At 48.6% G+C, this 18,007-nt stretch overlaps 2 protein-coding genes across 2 annotated transcripts in view; one reads left to right on the plus strand and one right to left on the minus strand.

The window, feature by feature from the left end:
• Positions 1-1,248: 1,248 nt before the first annotated feature.
• Positions 1,249-17,769, minus strand: LOC140207744 (uncharacterized). Its single transcript, XM_072276302.1, has 9 exons — positions 17,575-17,769; positions 16,620-16,715; positions 15,744-15,890; positions 13,413-13,502; positions 12,157-12,252; positions 6,257-6,346; positions 5,827-5,922; positions 2,631-2,713; positions 1,249-2,465 (listed from the first exon to the last, which is right to left on the minus strand). Exons 2-9 carry the CDS (start codon positions 16,696-16,698, stop codon positions 2,391-2,393), a joined length of 756 nt encoding a protein of 251 aa, XP_072132403.1. The 5' UTR covers positions 16,699-16,715; positions 17,575-17,769; the 3' UTR covers positions 1,249-2,390.
• A 16-nt stretch (positions 17,770-17,785) lies between these two features.
• LOC140208045 (prolyl 3-hydroxylase 1-like) overlaps positions 17,786-18,007 on the plus strand; it is a 38,009-nt gene continuing 37,787 nt past the window's right edge. Inside the window, exons 1-2 of the mRNA XM_072276572.1 lie at positions 17,786-17,800; positions 17,974-17,983. Coding sequence (XP_072132673.1) covers positions 17,786-17,800; positions 17,974-17,983 — 25 coding nt within the window. The remainder of the gene's footprint in view (positions 17,801-17,973; positions 17,984-18,007) is intronic.

An 18,007-nucleotide genomic window follows, 5' to 3' on the forward strand; every position in this document is an offset into this window, starting at 1 on the left:
TGAAAAGATGGAGAGAAGCTGGAGAGAGAGTTGGAGTGAGATTATGGGAAAGGGAAAGAGGGAGTGAGGATGGGATCTGGAGAAAAAAGAATAAGATAATGTGGAGATAGAGGAATGAGGAGGAGGGAAGATGGTGTGTGAATGAGAGAGTAAAAGGGTTATGAGAAAGGATAGAGGGGTTGAGAAAATGAGAGAGAGAAATGTATAGTGAGGTAGAATGAGAGGGAGGGTGAAGTGGAAGGAGGAAATGAGAGCCTCATTCCAGAGGACAGGGTCAGACTAAAGGACACACATTTACCAAGGAGGTGAGAGACAATTTCTTCTCTTCACACCTGGTCTGAGGGAGGAAGGGGGAGGGGAGAGAATGCAAATTTCACAGAGACAGCACCGGGGACTGGGATCGGACCGGGTCTTCAGAGAGGGATGGAGTGAGAGAACGAGTGAGAGAACGAGAGAGAGAGAGAGAATGAGTGAGAGAGAGAGAGATAGAACGAGAACGAGAGAGAGAACGAGAGAGAGAGTGATGAAATGAGAGAGAGACAATGGAATGAAATGGACAGACAGATGAAATGAGAGGGGGGGATGGGTCAAAGCGTGTGAGGGTTTTCAGAGAGCGATTGAGTGTGAAAGCGAGAAAGATGCAACAATGAAAGAGAAAATTGAATGAAAGGGGTGGATGGGAAATAAAGAAGGATTGAAAGAGAATGGGATAGAGAAAGATAAAATGATAGGGAGGGATGGAGTGAAAGTATGTGAGGGAGAATGAGAGAGTGGGAAGGGTAGAGAGAACCTTGGAGGAAAACGAGAGGAAAGGACAAAGGCAGACATTGTGCATATACGTACTCTTCCCTGTACAGGGATATGGTGCTATTGCGGGGGGGTGGAGGAGGGAGAGCGGGAGGGACAGAATGAGCTTACAGGGAGGGAGGAGAACAAAATAGGCACCTGAGAGAGTAAGGGTCAGTTTCTTTCTCTGCCTCCTTATCGTCACTCAAATCACCCCCCACCCCACCCCGTCAGGACAGACACTGCAAATTCCCCCAAGTCCACTGACGGACTTGCCCCACCCACCCGAATACACACACTCCCTGACCTCACACCACCCACTGTTTCTGCCCTGCCCACTCTCCCCAGCAGAGGGCGCCAGTGCTGAGCTCTCCACATTTACCCGCAATGACAGATGATATGAAAGGAACACATCTCTCAAAACTGCGTTCAGACAGTTCCATGTTTATTGAGTACGCACTACAAGCAATAGAAATGCAAATCATCAGCTTCACTACCAAATAATACTCAGGAATTTCAAAGATCCCTTTGTATTCAGGCTTTCAAACCCTTACAGACTAGGCTCCCGTTCCCATTTGACCCATCATACCATCTCTGCACTCTGTTCTCTGAGACCCTGTCCCAATCTCCCTCTCTCCATTTGTGGAAATCTGTGGTTAGAGATCGACTTTACATGCTCGATGTAAGAGATGGAGAATGAGCGTGTATCAGAGAAAGAGAGAAACAGATGGTCAATGACAGTGCGTCTGAGGGAAAGATGGAGAATGAGAGTGTGTCAGATAGAGGGATGGAGAATAAGAATGTCAGAGAGAGGGATGAAGAACGAGAGTGTCAGAGGGAGGAATGGAGAATGAGATGTGTCAGGGTGAGAGATGGAGAAAGTGTGTCAGTGCGAGATAGAGATCAGGACTGTGTCAGACAGAGATGTGTCGGGGTGTTGTGCTGACTGGGTGGGTATGTGCAGGATTGCTCTGTGGTCTGCGAGTGCACACAGACGTCTGTGCAAAGGTGGACAGGAGACTTTCCTCAGTACCTCTGGAGATCGGGGACCTTCCTCACTACATCCACAGACCTGAGGCCTTCACGGTTCTGTGTTTTGATCAAAAAGCTATTCATTATTTCACACATAATTTCAGTTCAATCAGTTAAGAGCAAATTATTGATGATATATTAATGCAATGAAGCCCAGCATAAGCTAATTTTCCCATTTTATTGTAAACCCAGATGTGTGTCTCACACTGATCCAGTCCTGTAGTGAGGGGTGTCGGTGTTTACGGGACCATACCCAGGATGTTCTGTGATTAATCTCATCATTCGGGAGATCTGCTCCTCCTGAAACAGGCCGGGTCTGTGTGCTCACTCTCAGTTCCAGGCTTCTGGCGTCACTACTCAATGGGATCGTACTTCACACTCTGACCAACTGAAAGCTCACAGGCTGCGGCACCCTGGGGAATCAGCAGAGTGTAGCAACATCTCAGGGCTCTCCTAGGATTAACCCTCTGTGGGCCGTTTACTTGTCTAAAGCAGGCTGGAGTAAGGGAGAGGGTGTAAAGTGTCAGGGAGATGGAACTGCAGGCTCCTTCACTCGTTGACGGGTTGCTCCCTCACTCCTCTGAAGGCTTTGCCCTGAACCGTACAAGCTTGATCTGAAGATTCGGATCACCAAACAGCTCCCAGATCTGTGGCCAGAGAGGAGGAAAGATGAATGATTGCCGAGGTAGGAGACGTTGAAGGAGTGACGGGACGAGAGGACCATCCAGTCGGGAGTCAGAGGTGTGACAGAGGGGGAGAGTTGGGAAAAGAGAGCGATTAAGAAATGAGAGACTGGAAGAGAGTTCACTCACCTTTTGTCGAGTGGCTTCCCACACTTCATCCTCACTCATGTTTCCACTCGATGTCAGCTGCACTTTAATCCACATGCGTTCTCCTGAACAAAACAGCCCAGTGGCAACATGGTGTCACTGTCAGGTCAAGTGCTGCTCACAGGATGTGTTCCCTCGTCTCCGTCCCTTCGATCACGCAATCTCTTCTCCCCCCTCCCCGCCCTCTAACACCTTGATTCCTCCCCACACCCTCATCAAATATCTATGTCAATATTCCTTTAGACAGGGGCAGGGAGAGTGTGAGAAAAGGGCAGGGGTGGGGTCAGGGAGAGAGTGTGTACAGGTAGTGAAGAGAGGCAGGAAACAAGGGAGAGACAGACAGTGAGTGGGTGGGAAGTGGTAGTGAGGAAAGAAAGAGAAAGATGGATGAATCCAGAGTGATAGACAGAGAAATGGAATGTGAGATTTCCCAACTACCAGCATTGGACAGTTTTATGGGCTGGGAAATGATGTCAGTTACATCCACGTGTAAGATTAGAGCAGTACCCGGTCATTGGTACAGGAGATTAGAGCTCCTGCTATTGGGTGTGGTGTGTTAACGAGGAGTGAAGACTTGTGATCTCACAGAGAATGGATTCTTGAGGAACACATCATGGAAACAGGTCCTTTGACACAGTTGGTCCATGCTGACCAAGGTCTCATTTGTCTGCGTTTGGCCCACATCCCTCTAACCTTAACAAACCACTTTCTCATACAAATGTCCGTGTGTTCTCCAGACACTGATCTGTTGCCCTGTGGAACTACCAGTTTGTAGAATAGAGGAACAGAGAGAGTGAGAGAGTGGAGTCATAGCTCTCCTTCCCCTCAGGTACCCACCCCTTTCCTCCTCTCCTTCCCTCCACTTCTCTCTATCTGCCCCTATCCTTCCTTCCACTCTCCCTTCTCTTCTCTATTTCCCTCCATCCTCCCCTGCCCTGTCCCTAATCTCTTCCGCTCTCCCTCATCCTCTGACCCCTCCTTCACTCATCTCCATCCCTCCCTGGGATCACACACAAATTAAACACCCAGATCTGTGGAGAAGTGCATTGGACATCACAGGGACTGGAATGGGTTCCTGTTGTTTGTGTCTTCCCCGGCCTGACACAGTGTTGAGCTACAGGGTCCTCAGTGTGGCCCTAATTCCTCACCCCTGCTTCAGGACGAGCCCCTCCAGGGATGGGCAGCACTGAGACACACTGGTGCAGTGAGTAATGCATATACAGTCAGAGGGTCAGAGAGCACTACAGCACAGAAATAGGCCCATTGGCCCATCTAGTCCATGCTGACCTTCTATTATGCCTATTCCCTTCGTCCCACACTTGATTCTATATTTACTGAGATACAGCTCAGAATGGGCTCTGCCAACCCTTTGGGCCATGCCACCCAGCTATCCACAAATTCAGTCTGAGCCTAATCACAGAACAATTTTCAATGACCAATTATCCCACCGACCGGTACATCTTTGGTCAGTGGGAGGAAAAAGTAGCACCCGGAGGAAATCCACGCAAGTATGGAGAGAACAGAGAAACTCCTTACAGGCAGTGGCAGGAAATGAACCCGGGTCGCCTTCAACTGTAAATGTTGTGTGAATCACTACACTACCATGCCATAAGCTCTCCATACCAGTCCCATCCTTATACTCATCCAAATGTCTCTTCATCAAACACAACCACCACCCTCCGGACACAGTACATGTAACTCACACACAAATTAATATCACCACTCGTAAATTAATAAATAGTAAGCTGCATTTGCAACACAGGTTAAAAAGTAAACAGTATCATGCTTCAAGTGTGATGAGAACTGGCTGGAGGCCGGGAGGTCAGTGTCTTTCAGCCTGGGGGAAGAAGCTGCTCCCCATCCTTGTGGCAGCCTTTATGATACAAGACACCAGCCATATACCAGAAATTGGAGTGTGTCACGGGGCAGAAGTGGGTGTCATTGCTGATACTAAGGAGATGGTGCTCAGGAAGCTGAATACTAAGGAGATGGTTTGCTAATTGCTAAAAGCAAATGCATCCGCAAGGGCTTCTGGTTATTTCTTCTCAAGTCTCCTACAGAGTCCAGGCCTGCACTCGATCAGGCCCCTGGGGATATAGCATATTGAGTTGGATATGAGGCTGCAGATACACTGACCTACTGGGCTAGACTCCAGCCATGGAAAAGAGCACAATTTCCTGACGCCATAATGCTACTCTAATCAGAAGCAGAGTTTGAACTGACCCCATCGTTCACGTTCACTGTACCGCACATGTAACAACTCAATCAGGCTGGGAAACAGCATCTTCCCCCAGGCTGTTAGACTTCAGAACACCCCACTGCCATCCAGCACACATGTACCCGCTCTCAAAATGCCCTGCGCACTCTCCAATTCACAGATACATTCTCATCCTGCACTGGTCACTTTTCATCTTTTCTTACTGGTGTTTAACAGATTTACATTGCTACTGGGTCTCATTTTATAGTGCCAGTAACAATGTAGTGCTTTACATAAACATGCACCTCACACTTTATGTCAACCCCTGGATCGTAACCATGTGCTCTGTGTATAGATACAGAGGACTGTACAATAGAATTAGGCACATATACATAGCTAGGGTGCTGAAGACATTTACAAAGTACAGTATTTGTCAAGGTCGGGAGAGCGAGTTTGCGGGAGTGAAGGATGGTGGGGGTGAAGCACCATGGTAGAAGTGTGGGACAGGTGGCACGGGAGGAGTGCTGAGGTGGTGGGGAGAGGACGCGGGTGGTGTGGGTGAAGACATACCCAGCCCTGAAACACCAGGCAAGGACATTCGATTCCAAGCAATTGGTTTTTTGATCATTACAGAACATCTCTCTGGTGCTTCCTACTCCGTCCCATGTCCTTCCCTTTCTCCCCAATCATGATTCCCCTCTCCCAGTCCGCAAAAGGGACTGTAAACTGAATCATGTTTACCATCACTCACATAGCTCATGAAATTTCCTTTTTTTTTGCGGCAGTACATTGCAATACATAAAATTGCATCATTAAAGCTACCGCAGTACTGTGTTTTGCACGTTGGCCCCACAGGAATGATGTTTCATTTCACTGTACAGATGTGTATCTTGAATGACAATAAACTTGGACTTGAATCGGCTCATGACAGCTTCCAGGTTACAAAGTTATAGAATGACACACTTTCACAAGACTTGATACCTGAGGCTGTATCTCCAGCTGGGACTGAAGTAGTTTCCTGGGAAAAATCTCCAGTGGATGACCCTTCAGACTGTTTCCCTGTGGAAGTCCCAGGATCTGGAATAAAGGAATGTAGAAACAGGAGAGTGGAAACACTGAAACGGATCATTAGACAAGACACGAGTCTGAGCGAAAGGAGACTGGGAGTGTAAAGAAACCAACATTATCTGTCTCCCTTCATTGACTCTCCCTCCCAAATCCACATTATAATTGTGCAACACCCTCCCTTGTAGTGATCCTGGATGGTGCTGAAATTTGTCACAGGGAGGAGAGAGGAACCTCTGACTCCATCATTCACACCCCATCCCCTGCATCCAGCAGGTAAACTGATCCCTGAGAAGTTGTATTTTACAGTGTGAGATTGAATCCATACAGACAGAAGAATTCACACCTGGGCTCGTGTCTCCTGCTGGGACAGAGGATGATTTCTGGGTGTGTTCTCCAGACACTGATCCATCGGTCTGTTTCCCTGTGGAACTACCTGTGTGTAGAATAGAGGAACAGAGAGAGTGAGAGAGTGGAGACACTGAAGCAAACATCACGAGTCAGAGGAACAGAGGAATAGGTGTGTGTAGAAACCAACATCACACAGGGTCTCTCCACTGTCTCACCCAATTCCCTGTCACACCTGATCATTCCCTTCAGTGGGAGTCGGGATGAAGTTCAGGGATCAACATTTGGATCCACAAAGCAAGGTCTCCTTGGATTCCATGAGTCCTTACTTTCGCATGAGCCTCGCATGGGTACCTATCAAATGCCTTACTGAAATCCATATATGCTACATCTACTGCTCTACCTTCATCAATGTGTTTTGTTACATCCTCAAGGAATTCTATCAGGTTCGTAAGGCATGACCCACCCTTGAAAAAGCCATGTGACTATCCCTAATCAGATTATGTCTCTCCAAATGCTCATAAACCCTGCCTCTCAGGATCTTCTCCAACAACTTGCCAACCACTGAAGTCAGACTCACTGGTCCGTAATTTCCTGGGTTATCTCTTTTCGTCTTCTTTCAAGTCAGGTCACTTTTTATTGTCATTTCGACCATAACTGCTGGTACAGTACACAGTAAAAATGAGACAACGTTTTTCAGGACGATGGTGCTACATGAACAATACAAAAACTACACTGAACTACGTAAAAAACTACACTAGAATACAGACCTCTCCAGGACTGCATAAAGTGCACAAAACAGTGCAGGCATTACAATAAATAATAAACAAGACAATATGCACAGTAGAGGGCAGTAGGTTGGTGTCAGTCCAGGCTCTGGGTATTGAGGAGTCTGATGACTTGGGGGAAGAAACTGTTACATAGTCTGGTCGTGAAGGCCCTTCTTGAACAAAGGAATAACGTTTGCAAACTTCCAATCCTCTGGAAACTCTCCAATCCCTGTTGATGATGCAAAGATCATCGCCAGAGGCTCAGCAATCTCCTCCCTCGCTTGCCACAGTAGCCTGGGCTACATCTCATCCAGTCCCGGAAACTTAACTAACATAATACCTTTCAAAAGCTCCAGCACAGCCTTTTTCTTAATGTCTATACACCCAAGCATTTCAGTCCGATCTAAGTCATCCCCACAATCGCCAAAGTCCTTTTCTCTGGTGCAGGACAGACGTGTTCCAAAAACAAAGAAACAATCAAATAGAAAAATAGTACAACCATGGCTGACAAGGGAAGTCAAAGGTAAACTAAAAGCAAAAGAGAGCGCATACGACAAAGCAAAAATTAGCTGGAAGATAGAGGATTCATGCTCTCTCCTACCCTCCCCTGCCTCCTCACTATCTTTCCCAACTAGCCCTCCTTCCCTTCCAGTCACCAAGGCCAATGGTGAAGCAAATGCCTCTGCAAGGGCTTCTGATTATTTCTTCTCTACCCTCCTACAAAGCTGAAGCCTGCAGTCGATCGGGCCATTGGGGATTTATCCAACTCCATATGCTATGAGGCTGCAAATACCTAATGGACCAGCCTCCAGACAACGAAAAGTGTACCACTTCTTGAGGACGTGATCACTACTCTAATCAGAAGCAGGGTTTGAACTGACCCCGTTGTTCACGTCCATGGTATCGCACATCTAACAAGTGAATCAGGCTGGGAAACAGCATCTTCCCCCAGGCTGTTCGAATTTTTAACATCCCACTGCCATCCAGCACACATGTACCCCTTGTCTAAATGCCCTGCCACCCCAAACCCCCTCACTCCCCAATTCACAGATACATTCTCATCCAGCACATATCTAACACCCAGTCTAAATGCCCTGTCACCCCAAACCCCCATCACTCCCCAATTCACAGATACATTCTCATCCAGCACACATGTAACACCCAGTCTAAATGCCCTGTCACCCCAAACCCCCTCACTCCCCAATTCACAGATACATTCTCATCCAGCACACATGTAACACCCTGTCTAAACGCCATCACCCCAAACCCCCTCACTCCCCAATTCACAGATACGTTCTCATCCAGCACACATGTAACACCCTGTCTAAATGCCCTGTTACCCCAAACCCCCTCACTCCCCAATTCACAGATACATTCTCATCCTGCACACATGTAACATTCTGTCTAAATGCCCTGTCACCCCAAACCCCCTCACTCCCAATTCACAGATACATTCTCATCCAGCACACATCTAACACCCTGTCTAAATGCCCTGTCACCCCAAACCCCCTCACTCCCCAATTCACAGATACATTGTCATCCTGCACACATGTAACACTCAGTCTAAATGCCCTGTCACCCCAAACCCCCACTCCCCAATTCACAGATACATTCTCATCCAGCACGCATGTAACACCCTGTCTAAATGCCCTGTCACCCCAAACGCCCTCACTCCCCAATTCACAGATACATTCTCATCCTGCACACATGTAACACACTGTCTAAATGCCCTGTCACCCCAAACCCCCACACTCCCCAATTCACAGATACATTCTCATCCAGCACACATGTCTTAATGTCTTGTCTTAATGTCCTGTCACCCCAAACCCCATCACTCCCCAATTCAGAGATACATTCTCATCCAGCACACGTGTAACACCCTGTCTAAATGCCCTGTCACCCCAAAACCCCTCACTCCCCAATTCACAGATACATTCTCATCCAGCACACATGTAACACCCTGTCTAAATGCCCTGTCACCCCAAACCCCCTCACTCCCCAATTCACAGATACATTCCAATCCAGCACACATGTAACACCCTGTCTTAATGCCGTCACCCCAAACCCCCTCATTACCCAATTCACAGATACATTCTCATCCAGCACACATGTAACACCCTGTCTAAATGCCCTGTCACCCCAAACCCCCTCACTCCCCAATTCACAGATACATTCTCATCCAGCACACATGTAACACCCTGTCTAAATGCCCTGTCACCCCAAACCCCCTCACTCCCCAATTCAGATACATTCTCATCCAGCACACATGTAACACCCTGTCTAAATGCCCTGTCACCCCAAACCCCCTCACTCAACAATTCACAGACACATTCTCATCCAGCACACATGTAACACCCTGTCTAAATGTCCTGTCACCTCAAACCCCCTCATTCCCCAATTCACAGATACATTCTCATCCAGCACACATGCAACACACCGTCTAAACGCCCTGCCACCCCAAACCCCCTCACTCCCCAATTCTCAGATACATTCTCATCCAGCACACATGCAACACCCTGTCGAAATGCCCTGTAGCCCCAACCCCCCTCACTCCCCAATTCACAGATACATTCCAATCCAGCACACATGTAACACCCTGTCTTAATGCCCTGTCACCCCAAACCCCCTCATTCCCCAATTCACAGATACATTCTCGTCCTGCACACATGAAACACCATCTAAATGCCCTGTCACCCCATCCCCTTCACTCCCCAATTCTCAGATACAATCTCATCCAGCACATATGTAACACCGTCTAAATGCCCTGTCACCCCAAACCCCCTCACTCCCCAATTCTCAGATACAATCTCATCCAGCACATATGTAACACCCTGTCTAAATACCCTATCACCCCAAACCCCCGCACTCCACAATTCACAGATACATTCTCATCCAGCACACATGTAACACCCTGTCTAAATGCCCTGTCACCCCAAGCCCCCTCACTCCCCGATTCACAGATACATTCTCATCCAGCAAACATGTAACACACTGTCTAAATGCCCTGTCACCCCAAACCCCCTCACTCCCAATTCACAGATACATTCTCATCCTGCACACATGTAAAACCCTGTCTAAATGCCTTGTCACCCCAAACCCCCTCACTCCCCAATTCATAAATACATTCTCATCCTGCACACATGTAACACCGTCTAAATGCCCTGTAGCCCCAACCCCCCTCACTCCCCAATTCACAGATACATTCCAATCCAGCACACATGTAACACCCTGTCTTAATGCCCTGTCACCCCAAGCCCCCTCACTCCCCGATTCACAGATACATTCTCATCCAGCAAACATGTAACACACTGTCTAAATGCCCTGTCACCCCAAACCCCCTCACTCCCAATTCACAGATACATTCTCATCCTGCACACATGTAAAACCCTGTCTAAATGCCTTGTCACCCCAAACCCCCTCACTCCCCAATTCATAAATACATTCTCATCCTGCACACATGTAACACCGTCTAAATGCCCTGTAGCCCCAACCCCCCTCACTCCCCAATTCACAGATACATTCCAATCCAGCACACATGTAACACCCTGTCTTAATGCCCTGTCACCCCAAACCCCCTCATTCCCCAATTCACAGATACATTCTCGTCCTGCACACATGAAACACCATCTAAATGCCCTGTCACCCCATCCCCTTCACTCCCCAATTCTCAGATACAATCTCATCCAGCACACATGTAACACCCTGTCTAAATGCCGTCACCCCAAACCCCCTTACTCCCCGATTCACAGATACATTCTCATCCAGCACACATGTAACACCCTGTCTAAATGCCCTGTCACCCCAAACCCCCTTACTCCCCGATTCACAGATACATTCTCATGCAGTACACATATAACACTCTGTCTGAATGCCCTGTCACCCCAAAACCCCTCACTCCCCAATTCACAGATACATTCTCATGCAGTACACATATAACACTCTGTCTAAATGCCCTGTCACCCCACTCCCCCGTCACCCCAATCCCCCTCACTCCCCAATTCACAGATACATTCTCATCCAGCGCACATGTAACACCCTGTCTAAATGCCCTGTCACCCCAAACCCCCTCACTCCCCAATTCACAGATACATTCTCATCCAGCACACATGTAACACCCTGTCTAAATGCCCTGACACCCCAAACCCCCGCACTCCCCATTTCACATTCTCATACTGCACTAGGCACCTTTCATCTTTTCTTGCTGGTGTTTAATATATTGATATTGCTACTTGTTCTAATATCATGGTGTCAACAACATTATAGTCTTTTACATAAACATGCACCTCGCACTTTATGTCAACCTCTCTACCTTCAGGCCATGAAACTCAAAGTCTTGGACAAATATTATTGTGCAGCAGTATTTTCTGGATCATAACTCTGTGTGCTGTGTATGGCTGTAGTCAAGTCACTTTTATTGTCATTTCAACCATAACTGCTGGTACAGTGCACAATAAAAAGGAACAACGTTCCTCCAGGACCATGGTGCCATACAGATCTCTGCAAAAGTCCTGGGCACATATACACAGCCAGGGTGCCTCAGACTTTTGCACAGTACGGTATTTGTCAATGTGGAGTGGAGACAGAGTTTGTAAATCTGTGGGAGCAAAGGATGTTGTGAATGGTGAGGATCGAGAGCCGTGGTAGGGATGTGGGAGAGGTGGCAGTGAAGGAGTGCTGGGAGGAGGTGTGGGGGGATGTTGTGGAGATGGTGAAGACACACCTAGCCCTAAAACACCAGGCTAAGTCATTTGATTCCAATAATTGGTTTATTGATCATTAGACAATATCTCTCTGGTGCCTCCAGCTCCCTCCCCTCTTTCCCAACCATGATTTCCCTCTCACTGTCCCCTTCCTATTCTCAGTCCACAATGGAGACCCATCTCAGAGTCAGGTTTGTCACAGCTCACGTGAAATTTGATGGGCTTTTTTGTGGCAGCAGTACACTGCAAGACATAAAATTGTGACATTTAAATGACTGACTTCTACACCTTGGCCTCAGAAGAATAACGTTTCGTTTAGATATTTTCATGAGCATGATTGAATGAAAATCAACTTGAAATTGAATCGGCTCATGGGAGCTTCCAGGTTACAGATTTATTGAAAGACACGCTTTCAGGAGACTTGGTACCTGAGGTTGTCTCTGCTGCTGGGACAGAAAATGTTCCCTGGGAAAAATCTCCAGTGGACAAATCTTCAGACTGTTTCCCTGTGGAAGTCCCCGGATCTGGAATAAAGGAAGGGAGAAACAGGAGAGTGGAAACACTGAATCAGATCATTAGACAAGACATGAGTTTGAGGAAAAGAAGATGGGGATTGTGAAGGAACCAACGTTATCTGTCTCCCTTCATTGACTCTCCCTCCCAAACCACCATGACTCCAGGTCTCTCTCCTCAGAGAGACAGGGTGAATTTCTGCAACCAAACATGGTGATGAGGGTTCCCTTCAGTGAACCCCGCCACCCATTCCTGAGCTTGCAGACTCCTCTGGGCGGATGGTCAAACCTGGATTTGCTTCTCTGCTTCAAACTCCCCACGCCATCACCCACTCACTTTGCTCACTCTGCTCACTCATCCCATCTCATCCTCTCCAGAGCCTGCCAAACCCAACCCCAATCCTGACCCTATTCATCATGCCACGAGATAATCTTTACACAAAGATACACCATTACTTCAAACCTTCACCCTTCTCCGTTGCCAAGTGGAACAATGCACTCTAATGCCCCACCTTTTCAAAAACTCCCCTGAACACCGACACTGTGCTCCCCAATATCACTAACCTCCATGGACTCACCAGGTGTCCAGTGAGTTCCCACCCGGCCACTGGGGCCTTGGCCCTCTCGGTGTTTCCCACCACCCCCAATACACAATGATCATAGTCCTATCCCTCATCCATCTAGTCCTAACACTACCCATTTGATCAGCCCAGACGCAGCCAGTGATCCCTGAAGCCCACGTTTCTAATCCCCGTGATACTGACCACGTAACCCTGACACAGGTTCTCAACCCTGTCGTCACTCTCAGTGACGACCCTGTCCACTCCCTCACCCAGATCCTGATCCTTCCTGAAGGTGACTCGGACATCCCCAGTGACCACCCACATCCCTCACTCAGCAAAGCCAAGGGGCTCAGTCCTCATGCTCTGGCCACCAACCCACCTCACCCGGCCCCGTGAACCAGACTCAGACCAAGGTCATTACTGCTCACGTTATAATTGTGCAACATCATCCCTTGTAGTGATCCTGAATGGTACCGAAATTTGTCACAGGGAGGAGAGAGGAACCTCTGACTCCATCATTCACACCCCATCCCCTGCAGGTAAACTGATCCCTGAGAAGCTGTATTTTACAGTGTGAGATTGAATCCACACAGACAGAAGATTTCACACCTGGGCTCGTGTCTCCTGCTTGGACAGAGGATGATTTCTGGGTGTGTTCTCCAGACACTGATCCATCGGTCTGTTTCCCTGTGGAACTACCTGTGTGTAGAACAGAGGAACAGAGAGAGTGAGAGAGTGGAGACACTGAAGCAATCATCATGAGTCAGAGGAACAGAGGAATAGGTGCGTGTGGAAACCAACATCACACAGGGTCTCTCCACTGTCTCTCCCAATTCTCTGTCACACCTGATCATTCCCTTCTGTGGGAGTCAGGACAAAGTTCAGGGATTAACAAGGGGATCAGGGTTTCCTTCAATGATCCCCACCACTGATTCCTGACCTGCAGTGTCCAGCTGTGGATCTGTACACGTCCAATATCACTTCCTCTCCAGCCACCTCTCTCCCCATCCACTCAATGGCCCCTTCGCAGCCCTCAATTTCCTCTCCAACCTGTCGTTCCCTCCAATCAACTCTCTTTCTTCACTCCCCTCACCCCTCTCTGCACTCACCATCCTCACTCCCCTACAGTCTACTCTGACCGTTTTCCATCCACGATTCTCCACTCTCCCCTCCATTCTCTTCGTTCCTCTCCCCTGCCCACCGCTCCCTCCTGCTTTTTCTTCCCCACTATCATTCCCCCACTCCCGCTTCAGCCCTTACCTGCACTCTCTCTATTCCCCATACCATCCCAAACTCCATCCTCCCATAGCCCTGATTCTCCTCACCTCCTCTTCCCTTCTCCCTTCCCTCCCTTCTCACTCTCTCCTCCCCAACCTCGTCCCTCCACTCATTTCCCTCCATTCTTTCACTCCTCCCCTACCCTGTCCATTCCTTGCAGTCTCCCAACTTTACTTCCCTCTACCTTATCTTCTCTCTTTCCCTCAGTCCTCCCCGAACCCTGTCCCTAATCTCTTCCGCTCTCCCTCCTCCCCTCCCCTTCACCCTCTCTCATCCTCTGACCTCTCCTCCACTCATCTCCATCCCTCCCTGGGATCACACACAAATTGAACACCCAGATCTGTGGAGATGTGCAGTGGACATTACAGGGAGTAACGGGCTCCCGTTGTACGTGTATTCCCCAGCCCGACACAGAGTGTTGAGCTACAGGGTTCATAGTGCAGCCCCAATTCCTCACCCCTGCTTCAGGACGAGCCCCTCCAGGGATGGGCAGCACTGAGACACACTGGTGCAGTGGGTTATGCATATATAGTCAGAGGGTCACAGAACTCTACAGAACAGGAATAGGCCCATCGGCCCATCTAGTCCATGCTGACCTGCTATTATGCCTATTCCCATTGACCCACACTTGGAACGCAGCCCCCCAGACCCCTCCCATCCAAACGTTTCTTCATTGTTACATTCAAACCCACATCCACCACTTCACTGACAGCTCATTCCACACTCTCAGTACCCTCTGAGTGAAGTTGACCCTCGGGTTCCCCCTTAACTATTTCACCTTTCACCCTTAACTTATGACTTCTGCAATTCTAGACTCTTGCAATGTCAGTGGAAAAACTACGCTCTGCCCAATCATCCCTTCTCACTCTGTCCCCAACACACACTGCTTTACCCCACCCACCCACCTCCACAGTCCAACCCCAATCCTGACCTCATTCATCACCATGATACAACCTTTACAATAAAGATCCATCGAACATTAATTATTCACCGATGCCCAAGTCCCACAATGCCCTCTGATGGCCCAACACTACAAATACTGCCTCGTACACTGATGCATCGTAGCCCTGAAAATCCGCCAGGCAACATCTAATATTCAGTAACTGTCCAGTTTATTCCCATCCTCTGTCTGGTCTACAACACTCCAGACATTACCTCCCATCCCAACACAATGACCAGTCTCCAATTCCATCGCCACCCCATCCCAATCCCACCCATTTGATCAGCCCAGTGTCAGCCAGTGATCCCCTGAACCCCACTGCTCCCTGTCACGTCCTTGCTGCCCTTATTACACAATGAACAACATTCAGTAAGTTCCTTCACGGTTACCTGAGCTCGCAGACTCTTGATTTCCTGAAATGTGAAGGTTCCCTGGTCACTGATGCTTGACCGAGTTGTGTCCAACAGGGAATCTGTACCTAAATTTGCAGACACAGCTGCTATGGCTGTCAGACCCAGACCAGGTTTACCTGTTGCTGTTCCCTGGGGTTTTGGAGTTGTGTCTGTCTGGGGATCCGTACGTGACCTTGAAGATCCTGCTGTGGTGGTGGTCAAACCTGGACCCGGTCACTGATCCCTGGGTTCCTGAGTTGTGTCAACAGGGAATCTGTACCTGAACTTGCCAACCCAGTTGGAGTGGTGGTCAAAACGGACCAGGTTTACCTGTCACTGTTCCCTGGAGTTTTGGTGTTATGTCTGATTGGGGATCTGTACGTGAGCTCGAAGACCCTGCTGGGGTTATGGACATAACTGGACCAGGTTTTCCGGTAGGTGATCCTTGCGATTCCCGAGCTATGTCCGACTGGGAATCTGTAATATGAATATATAGAAAGGAAGGGTAAATTAGTAAATAAGTTTTTTGTTCGATCAGGAAGGCTCAAGTCCAGGTCAAATCACCTATCACGCACATCCAGCAGGTGAATCAGTCAATAAGAGGTTCAATGTCACAGAGCGAGAAACTGAAAAACCCCAATGGACAGGAGACCTGATACCTGAGGATGTCTCTTCTGCTGACACAGAGGACGGTGATGGGGTGGGTTACAGGATGGGTGACTCCAGCCATTATCAATACTCTTCAGAGATCATCTGCCCTGTGTCAGTGGTTGCAGAACCAGTATATGTGATTTGCATCAGCTGCTCATACGACCATCCAGTACCTTGCTCCCATGCCTTCTCGTGACCCTGATTGTCGAGGGCAGGGGTGCTAAGCAGATGCCACACTTAATCCAAGGGTGACCTGCAGGCTAGTGGAGGGAAGGAGCACCCTACACCTCCTTTGGTAGAAATGTATCTCCACCCCGACAGATCTCTCATCTGTCATCTTATTTCAACCAACCCCATGCTCACCACAACAACGCTCACCACCTTTGGAGAGACAGTGGATGTTGGTGGAATTTGATGCAAGATGGAGAGAAGGATCATCTGAACAAACAACATCATTTCACCAAGACACACATCCAGCAGGTGAATCAGTCTATAAGAGGTTCAATGTCACAGAGTGAGAAACTGACAAACCCCAATGGACACGAGACCTGATACCTGAGGATGTCTCTCCCACTGAGACAGAGGACGGTGATGGGGTGGGTTGTCCTGTAGATGATCCATCGGGCTGATCCATTGTGGAAGCCTCCAGGTCTGGAACAAAGTAACAGAGACATGGGAGAGTGGCAGAGATTAAACAACACAACAGGGACAATAACTCACAAAGATGAAATATTGTGAAAATCCAGAGCAACACACACAATATGCTGGAAGAACTGAGCAGGTCAGTCTGCATCTCTGGAGGGGAATAAACAGTGAATGTTTTGGGCTGAGACCCTTTATCAGCACTGAGAAGGAAGGGGTAAGAAGCAAGAATAAAGAGGATGGGGGGAGTACAGCTGGCAGGTGATAGGTGAATGCAGGTGAATGGGAAGGTGGGCGGGTGAGGAAGGGGGTGATTTGGGAAACTGGGAGGTGATATGTGGAAGAGGTAAAGGGCTAAAGGAGGATTAATTCAATTGGAGAGGGGACAATGGACCAGAGAATAAAGGAATGGAGGAGGGGAGCAGAGGGAGGGGATAGACATCTGAGGAGAACAGAGGGGTTAGGAGTGGAGCCAGAGTGGGAATGGAATTAGAGAGAAGTGTTAGGGGGTAGAAATTACGAGGTTAGAGAAATCAGTGTTCATGCCGTCAGGGTGGAGGCTACCCAGATGGAATATGAGGTGTTGCCCTCCAATCTGAGTTTGGCCTCATCGTGTCAGTAGAGGGGGCCTTGGATAGACATGTGGGAATGGGAATGGGAAGCCGAATTGAAATGGGTAGCCACTGGGAAAACAATTTGAAAAGGAAGTCTCAGATCTGAGGAGATACCAAAACCATCCAGTCCCTGTTCAGCAACTTTCCCTCGTGAATGTCTCTGACCAGTCACTACTCTCAGTCAAAGCTCAGATGCATATTGAGGACTGAAGCAGGGAGAGATGATTCCCATCAATGACCCCCACCACACATACCTGCGCTTGCAGACCCTGCTGGGGTGGTGGTCAAACCCAGACCAGGTTCACCTGCTGCTGATCCCTGGGGTTCTGGAGTTGTGTCTGACCGGGAATCTACACGTGAGCTTGAAGACCCTGGTGTGGTGGTGGTCAAACCCAGACCAGGATCTCCCGTTACAGATTGCTGGGGTTCCCGAGTTGTGTCTGACTGGAAATCTGTAATAAGAAAATGTACAAAGGAAGGGTAAGGTAGTAAACAGGTTTTACGCAGGATCAGGAAGCAATTCAACGGCAGGATCAGGAGGCTCAAGACTGGTCAAATCTGTCCTCTGAAATACACACACTCCTCTCTCTTTTGCTCTTTAATACCTCGACCGTTGTCTCTCAAATCCCTCTCCTCACATCTCCCTCTCTCAGCATTCACTCTGTCTGCATCACTCTCTTGTCAGTC

The sequence above is a fragment of the Mobula birostris genome, chromosome 13, assembly GCF_030028105.1.
Source record: "Mobula birostris isolate sMobBir1 chromosome 13, sMobBir1.hap1, whole genome shotgun sequence".
NCBI lineage: Eukaryota > Metazoa > Chordata > Chondrichthyes > Myliobatiformes > Myliobatidae > Mobula > Mobula birostris.

Excerpts from the sequence above, each read along its gene's own strand:
- LOC140207744 (XM_072276302.1), bottom strand. The coding sequence starts at position 16,698 with ATGGATCAGCCCGATGGATCATCTACAGGACAACCCACCCCATCACCG. Across the intron at positions 13,503-15,743 it reads ACTCCAGGGAACAGTGACAG|GTAGTTCCACAGGGAAACAG; the intron begins GTAAACCTGGTC and ends TTCTACACACAG. Across the intron at positions 6,347-12,156 it reads AGCAGCAGAGACAACCTCAG|GTAGTTCCACAGGGAAACAG; the intron begins GTACCAAGTCTC and ends TTCTACACACAG.